Source organism: Myripristis murdjan, chromosome 24 (assembly GCF_902150065.1).
Source record: "Myripristis murdjan chromosome 24, fMyrMur1.1, whole genome shotgun sequence".
NCBI lineage: Eukaryota > Metazoa > Chordata > Actinopteri > Holocentriformes > Holocentridae > Myripristis > Myripristis murdjan.
The window spans coordinates 25,600,984-25,609,772 of NC_044003.1; the positions used below are offsets into that span (position 1 = coordinate 25,600,984).

The 8,789-nt window shown below is 40.8% G+C and overlaps 1 protein-coding gene across 2 annotated transcripts; it reads right to left on the bottom strand.

Moving 5' to 3' along the window:
- Positions 1-510: 510 nt before the first annotated feature.
- tmem244 (transmembrane protein 244) lies at positions 511-8,570 on the bottom strand. Of its 2 annotated transcripts, none has more exons than XM_030046567.1 (6): positions 8,438-8,570; positions 4,088-4,173; positions 3,788-3,864; positions 2,559-2,684; positions 1,983-2,027; positions 511-1,843 (listed from the first exon to the last, which is right to left on the bottom strand). In XM_030046567.1, the coding sequence occupies exons 1-6, from the start codon at positions 8,528-8,530 to the stop codon at positions 1,788-1,790; spliced, it is 483 nt and encodes a 160-aa protein (XP_029902427.1). In that variant the 5' UTR covers positions 8,531-8,570; the 3' UTR covers positions 511-1,787. The 2 variants fall into 2 exon arrangements, with proteins under 2 accessions (XP_029902427.1, XP_029902426.1); XM_030046566.1 differs by having other exon boundaries at positions 511-1,700; positions 8,438-8,569.
- Between the last annotated feature and the right edge of the window lie 219 nt (positions 8,571-8,789).

An 8,789-nucleotide genomic window follows, 5' to 3' on the forward strand; every position in this document is an offset into this window, starting at 1 on the left:
GCTGTTTTTTTTTTTTTTTTATTGTTATACCTATACCTATATTATTTACAAACCACTAATTGGGTTCTATTATCGGACGTGACCCAGCTAGCTAGAGCCGAGGAGGAGAGCTGTGAGGGTTATGGTAAGGCAACTATCTCACCGTCACAGCTGTTCAGAGGGAATGACTGCAAGCCGGTTCCCATCTCAAGGCTTTTGGGTGCCTGCGTGTCCAATCATAAAAATATCTCATTTTAACAGCAGCCGTAGACCTGGCTTTGCTGTGGGAGAAAAAAAAAGATTTCCTTTTTCTGTAGAGGGTTAGTGTGGCTATAACTGGGGCTGTGCTACTCACACGAGCCCTTACAACCGGCCTGGGTCTTATCAGAGAACAAACACATTCTGCTCTTTAATGGTTTCTAGGCTACTGTCAGGCCAGCCACACACACACACACACACACACACACACACACACACACACACACACACGCTAACGCACATGCACATGCACAGAGAGAGAGAGAGAGACAATCACATTTTGCAGCAAGTATTTAATGTTTCCAACAGGTTTTTTTCTAATAATCTAAACCCATAGCTATATTATTATATAAATAGTCTGTCTTACTCATGAAAGTCTATTGGTAGGTCATTGGTCGTTGTAGTACAGGTTCAGTCCTCTCAGGTATGAGACAATGAAATCAAAGACACGGTGATTTGGATCTGATTTTAAACTTAACGAAAAACCACAGGTGGTACAGATCTGATCTTGTGATGTGATATTTTCTGTGTCATACATTGATGAATACAGGCCACATATAGTAACACTGCGTGCACGGCTTTGCCAAACTATTGTTAAAGATCAGGATTTGTCATTTGACCTGCTGGTGCAAACACAGCCAAATGGTTCAAAGGACTGTGTGTGATGTTTTCCTGAAGATGGACATGTGACGGTCACCTCTAAGCAAAGATTAAAGAAAGGAGAGCAAGGCATTTTGTGTTGTTTGTAGATCTAGTCTGGGTCAAATTACAGTATGTGTTACAATTAGTGTTACAGCTGCCATCTAGTCTATTACACATAGTTTATGTGAGGTGTAAAAAACAGAATACAAAACGATATCTTTAACTGTACATAATATGGCTGAAAAACAAACAATATCCAGTTTCTTATTGCTAAGATCATCCTTGACCCATACAAGGTTTTTCTGTTAATTAATATTAAAGGGTAGTTTAAAATGTGAGCCAACAGACAAAGGTGTCTCTCTGATCTTTTGCTGTAAATGTGGCCGGATTTTTAGCCAACAGACAAAGTTTTCCTGTTATTATTTATTAATAACAAGCTGTCCATCTCGCTGTTATTTTATTTAAAATGTTGTCCAGTCCTAACCAAGGGATAAGGTGAACTTAGCAGTAAGATGCTTTGAAAAACCTAACCCCCATGTGGGTCCGTCAACCTGTGAGATTAACCAGTTAGCCAGTGAAAACCGCAGCTGATTTGGGATAAATTGCACAATCGAATGTAAACATGCTAATTATGATTGAAGACTGAAAAGAAGAGGACTGTAAGTTACAATAAATTATGGAAATGAGCTGGCTAGCTGTTCAATCCTAATGCCCCTCTGCTCGTCAGAAGTTCTGCAGCTCGGTCGGATACACAAAGTTGTTTCTGAAGAGTTTATAGGCCAGGAGCTGTCCTCCAAATATCATCATCACCAACCCTGAACCTGAGGAGAGAGAGAGAGAGAGAGAGAGAGAGAGAGAGAGAGATTAAAGGAGAGTTTGTTGACCAGCTATAATCCAAGATATCCGTCTCACACTAAGACTACTGTAAACACAGGTAACAACATAACAAATCTGCTCCAGCTGGCTAGTGAGATAGAGATGAATGTAAAATCTCCCCCAGATTGATAAACTGACAGAAAGAATGACAAAGAGAGAAATGGAGAAGGGGAACGTTCTGCTATTGAGAGTACAGACAGATACGGGGAAGCAAATCAAAATCTTACCCAGAGCTATCCACCAGTGTTCTGCAGAGGGGAAGTCTGACATCACTGTGGAAACAGAACAGGAGGCAGTGAAAGGCCAGCCGAATACTTTGAGCAGTCATTTTTTTTTTTTTTTTTTTTTTTTTTTTTTAATAAAGTAAGAATCTTGACTCAGATTTGGTTGAGGAAATGAGAATGAAATGGAAACTGTTGGTCTTCTGAATTCCAAGGACTAAATTACAAGATATACAGATAGATGCATATATAGCTGCAATACAGTGTGTGTGTACAGTATGTTTACAGAGTGAGAAGGCGCATGCATGTGTGTGTGCATGTGCACAAGCAAATCTTTACAACTTAGTTGAATCATTACATCCAGTTACATAACCGCAGCACAAATCCTATCAGCTGTTCTGCTTCATTGATCCACTTAGTGTGTGTGTGTGTGTGTGTGTGTGTGCTGTTCAGATTGTCGGCACTTACACTTCCCATTCTACATTTAGCATTAGCATTTAGCATTTAGTGGGGTGCAGCATGTACAGGCCTTGGGTGACACAGAGTCTGCAGTGTGTGTGTGTGTGTGTGTGTGTGTCGTACCTGCCACGGTCATTGCTATATGCAGGAGTGTGACAGTGATGGCGTAGTCCCAAACCCACTCCTCCACGATCCAGGCGAACACCAGGCCTCCCAAAACGTAGGTCACTTCTGTGGAAATTACACTGACTAGAGAGAGAGAGAGAGAGAGAGAGAGAGAGAGAGAGAGAGAGAGAGAGAGAGAGAGGAGGGAGGAGACGAGGGGTTTCATTCATGCAATATTCAAGCCAACAAAAGTGTATATATAATATTAAAGTTGCTTTGTCACAAAGCAGCAGAGGTACATTTAGGGAGGTGACATACAATAACAGTCATGACATTTTCTCTTTCTCATGCTCTTATCCTGGGTAACTGACCAAGTGGAGGACTGGGAATAGAAGAACCCGGTAAATTTGAAAAGTAAGAAGGCAAACACAAAAAGGTGCAGGTCATTGGCTCAAAAGCATAAAAAGAAAAGAAGTGGGAAACCTGCACACCACTCTTTTTTCATTTTAAGCTATTACATTTTTTCCCCTCCAATGTATTAGACTATCTGACTAATGATTTGGATAGGCTGTATTAGTCTGTATTAGTGTCTCTGTGATTGATAATGTGATGTCTTTTTTGGATATTTATGGCAGTGATTTGATCTAAATATTCAGTAATATCTCAGTATTTGAATATTTAAGTGTTTTGTACGCAGGTGTTTGAAAACCTTATAGGGGCTGTGCTGACAGTTTGCACACTCTGATTTACACTGAAAGCAACAGCCAAAACATGCTGCTGATGGAAAAAACAGTCCAGCAAATAATTTAAAATTAACAGAGAGAAGAATACAAGAATCCACACATTTTATTTGACTCCCTATCCCTCATAACACATAATTCCCCTCCTGGGCCATTATAAATCCATTTGTGCAATTTCTCAGCAGCTGCACAACTACAAACAATATTACCACACTATTTTCCAGTGCATGATTTGAGCTTCGTTATTGCTAGGTTTAGTGCCAATAGCGTTGCAGCAGTAGTGGACGTAAAGGCCTTGTGAACTGAAGCGGGTGGGTTATGGGTCTGAAGGGAAGTCAATCTCAGATAAATCATTGACATCAATGTTGTGGACTGCAGTTACAAATTCCAGTGGAAGACATAAAGAGGCGCAACTTCAGGCCTTTAGGATGCACTGGTGTGCCGTTTTCATTCCCAACGGAGTGATGAAAAGACATGCAGACCGAGCAATCGATAAGTGTCTCTCACCCAGGTATTTGGGGTTCTGCCATGATGGCTGCGTTGTGTAGTCAAACGGAGCCAACAAGCTGTCAATCTCAGGAACCCTGGAAGCACATCAGACAGACAAAGAGGAAGAAGAAAAAAGTTTAGGCAGCAAAGTGATAAAATTTCACTTTAATTCTGTTAGAAAAGATGGAATAATCTTGTCTGACATTGATTTTTTTTTAACCTTATGAGCAAAAACTTACGGCATGTGTGATTTGACTCCACAGCAACCCAGTGGATCTCATTATTTGTGTGAGTGTGAGTGTGTGTGTGTGTGTGTACCTGAGCAGCCCAATGCAGAGGCTGACCGCGATGTAGTAAAGAGAGTAGAAGGTCACCATACACATCAACAGATTCTGGAGGACAACCTGAAGAGGCGACAGAGAGGTCGGAGAAGAGGGAGAAAGAGAAAGTGGGAGAAATGGGGACATGAAAATTACACAATTATGTCTGATACTGCCAACATATTAACCTCACACAATAGGAAGTGAGTGCATACCATGGAAGGATGTAATTTCACTGAAAATAATGCACACCGGTCTATTATGGTCTATTCAGCCAGCTACACAACTATTAACATAATGAAGGCTTCTTTGGCTTTTCAATAGCAGCAACTCAGTGAATGCAGGGTATGAAAAGGGAATAACAGTTTCTAATGCAAATTCTGCTGTTCAGAGTGGGAATCATCAGAAGGCTGTTGATATCATAGTATGCCATTATTGACTATGCCATGATATAATAAATTTTGATTCTTAATGCTGTGAGATGAGCCGAATATTAGGGTTGGATACCGCTGCTTTTCGCAGTCATTTTCATTTTCTTTCATTTGGGTTCTTTAAAAGATGAAATTACATCTCTGAAGGTGACAAAATGCCAAAATCAACTTTACACATGAATAAGTAGACAGTAATGTTGTTATCCTGTGTCAGTGTTGTATTATGTAACTTGTGATCTATTTTGTGCACAGAACATCCATGCACGTCTGTCCGTCGTGGGGGAGGCATCCCTGCTCTGTTGCACTTCCTGAGGGAATTATATTACTGTAAAGCCCCTTGAGGCAAATTTGTAATGTGATGTGGGGCTACACAAATAAATATGACTTGACTGGAGTAATCAATGAGCAGATGAAATACTATGCCTTTCCGATTCTGAAGCAGTCTTTCATCTGCTGAGGTCTCCTTCATAAGAGGCACACTATCTAGTTATCTACTGTCTATCCATGACTCTCAAACGGTGGTACAAGCTCCCCCTAGTGGTAGATGGAGGAATGTCACATTTTGTAAAATCAAATTAATTGGAAAACATATAATGCTATCAAAATACTACAAAACTTAAAATGAAAATATTTTAAATACGAGATTTTCAGTTCATAAATTCATGTTTAAAATAAGTTATTTAAATAAGAAATGGGCAGCCAGCATGTCCAACTTCTGCTTCATACAGAAGTACGGTGATTATCCAGAGGGAAGGTGCTTTCGAGGCTTTTGGAGTAGCACAGAGAGGTCCGGGTGTTCCTACAGGAGAAACTTCCCCGTCAGATGGTTTTGAAGATACTGTATGGCTGAGTGTCCCGTTTGAATGAACTCAATTTGGGACTTCAGGGATTCTCCGTCAACGTTTTTGACGTGCAGGACAAAATCAGCAAAATGCTGAAAAAGATGGAGCTGTGTGAAATCAAAATCAAGGCAGGTGACATTTCAGCTCTCCCCGCTTTGGAGACTTTTCTGTTTCTGCATCTTCATGACTCAGGCAACATTGCAGGGAATATTTCCGAGTGCCACCCCTAAGTGAACAACTGGATGAGAAACCCATTCAGCTTCGAAACCTGTGGATTTTATTGTTTGTGTGCAGGAAAGTTTAATAGAACTGTCTTCAGGGACCAGTGAAGTCTGATTTCAGAAAACTTTTGCTTTGGACTTTTGGGGACAGCAACACAGGGAATGTCCTGCATTTTCGGATACGGCCATGTGCTTTCTCCTTCTTTTGTGCATCAAATTATCTGTTCAAGAAAGGCTTCTCCTCACTTGCTGTCATTAAGACGCAGTACAGATGCAGGACAGATGCTGAGCCTGAGACTGAAGCTGGCCTCCTCTGAAGCAGACACCACAGGCCTGAAGCATTCTTGAGGCAGGCACAGCCCTCTCCTCACCAACATGCTGGTCAAATCTTAACATCTGTTCAACTGGTTCATTGCTTCTAGGATTCCTGCTATATTGCTACAGGCTATATTTCTAAGTAGAGGAGTGTTGACATCAGACATCAAACCTGGTCAAAGAAAAACTGAAAGACTGTATTTAGTCTAAAAATGTTCCAACAGGTGTGTGGTTTTGGTTCCAAGTGTAATATTGACTTGTCCAGACCGTGACAGTGATGACAAAGTAGCTCTTGGTCAAATGCACTGACTGCTCTAATGTGAATGTTCGTTCTTAATTGTAATGAATTTGTGATTTTCTGTTGATGTGTGTTGCTTCGCATCTTTGTTGCTGAAAACTTTACTTTGGAGTTTGGATTATCTGTAAACTAGATTACATGGATTTTTTTTTTTTTTTTGAAGAAATAGAACATTTACGGCTGTGTCAGAGTGCACTTTCTTTTCAATAATGCAACCACCTACTGTGTGTGTATGTGTAAATGAATGAAATACAGCTGTTCTTCCTGTTCTCATTTGCTGTGTGCGTGAGAAAGAAAGATGTGCTGCATCTGACAGCGTATGAGAATTACCCCTCTGTGTGGCCGTGGCTGACAACAATTAACAATAAACAAACCTCATACTAACAATAAAGATGTCTACTGTATTTTAATGTTGGTCATAACGGTGGTAGTTGGAGAGCTCAATATTTTCTCAGGTGGTACAAGAGTACAAAAAGTCTGCGAGCCACTGATCTAAGGAAAAACAGATGTGAGATGATTATACTACCAATGTGAAGCTAAAGATAAAGCTTCGAGTCGGTGGTGTATTTTGATCTGCACTGAATAAACAGCTCAGTCTTGGGGACAGTCACTGGCACAGAGTCCTCATCCTTATTTGGTGCTTTGGACGGATTCCAGACCTAAAAGAAAATCCTCGCTGCTCTCCTCCACTTCCTCCTCTTCTCCTTCATGACCCAGAAACTAAAAGCACACGCTGCCATGTCACCTGTCAGATGGAGATGTTTCAAATGTTTCCTCAAGTTGCCTTGTACAGATGGCGCTTACAGCACCGCGGCTGACCAGGGCACAGCAGCTTCCACACTGCTGTCTATTCAAGGAGATAAAAGCACTGCAAATAGAGACCTGATGCCAGTGTTTATCATCACACTTATTAACCAAATAAGGTTCTGCCGACCCTTTGTATCCCAAGACAGGCTTTGAAAGGCTTTGCTTCACCTTCTAAACAAAATGCACTTTCTGTCTTCAACTTCAAATTTTTTTCTTTTAATTTTTACTATTTCTATTCTTTTTTTTGTGCTAATTTTCTGGTCTTTTTTTATTTTTTATTTTTTTACTTTTTTGCATGTTTTTTTTTTTTTTTTACTTTTTTGTATGTTTTTTTTTTTGTACTATTTTTTCTGCTCATTTCCTTGTAATTTCAGACTAATTTCTTGCTATTTTTCAGGTCATTTGTTGTCCATTTGCTCATCGCCTTTTTCCCATGTTCTTAAAAGAAATCAGGTAAATTTATTCAGCTTTCACAGGGTTAAAGGATGCCTGTCAACATAATGCCATCATTAGTGGACTTTTATTTATTTATTTATCTGCCTCTTCTCACTTCCGTCTCTCGTTATCTCTAAGTTGCTCCCTTGTATGAAATAAATGGTGGTAAAAAAGGGAGGGAAAATGTAAGTACATACAAAGATCGGGACACTGCCCTTGCACTGTAAGGCTGTATTTACACAGTTTTTTCTAGTATGTGCTGTATGTCTTGTGACCTATTGTGATCTGGCCGTGTCTACTTAAAGAAAAAGAGAAAGCGCATGGAGTCTATTTTTGCTCTGTTCAGGCGACCGCGAGAAGTGTCTGGAAGCAGTAAAGCATCTGTGCTCAATGCTAATACCCTCAGAGAGAGCTAAATACATAAGACACTTTGTTTGCCTTCTCCAGACGAGACTGTGTTCAAAAACCAAGCATTATCACCAGACACAGGGCTGTCACCGCATATTCCACAATTCTCAATGCCTGATTCAATGCCCCGGCAAAAACAGAAATCCCATTCAGCATGCACACCTTTATTACCTAACACTTTGCACCAACGCTGACACGTAAACAGAAATTTTACGTTTCAAGTACTTTAACGCAAGACCTGGGACTAGAATTTCCCGATGAAGTCAAAACATTACAAGATGAATTACGGACACTATCATCCATTTCTTCGACTCTGGATGAACAGGCCTGCCGCACTTTTGACACACTAAGCTCGTTGCTGCCACTTTCCAGTGTGTGCGCAATCCAAAGCCACCATGAAAATGTGATTTAGAGGACAAAGCACGCTTGTTTATAAGGGTGTTTTAGCCACATCAGAAGGTGGGGTGCATGCACTACATTTCGTAAACACCTCATCGCTCAGCTGGGCCTCCACAAGCTCAGAGACAATCCTTTTACGAAACCTTAATTGTCTACTCTATCAGAATTTTTCTACATCCTACGGCGTCTTACCCAGGTATCACTGGGTGTGGTCTTGAGGGAGAAGGGTCCATGGCGTTTTATGAGCGTGAATCCACAGCAACGACAGCAGTAGTCCAACAACATGAATGGCCGCTGGTCTAAATGAGAGAACGGATGGGTGTGTTTGTGTGTGTGGGATGGGGGAGGGTCAGGATTAGAGGAAAATGGGATTATTACTAACAAGACTAGCATGACTAAATCCTAAAGGGGATAAATATGCAGGTGAGCTGTCTAATACACACAGGCACACAGACATACACACACACACACACACACACACGCACACGCTGAACTGTGAAGAGCTAGAGAGAAGTCTGGGCAGAATTCACAGTTCCGTCCACAC

Excerpts from the sequence above, each read along its gene's own strand:
- tmem244 (XM_030046566.1), bottom strand. The coding sequence starts at position 8,530 with ATGTTGTTGGACTACTGCTGTCGTTGCTGTGGATTCACGCTCATAAAA. Across the intron at positions 4,174-8,437 it reads CCACACCCAGTGATACCTGG|GTTGTCCTCCAGAATCTGTT; the intron begins GTAAGACGCCGT and ends TCGCCTCTTCAG. Across the intron at positions 1,701-1,982 it reads ACACTGGTGGATAGCTCTGG|GTTCAGGGTTGGTGATGATG; the intron begins GTAAGATTTTGA and ends CTCTCTCCTCAG.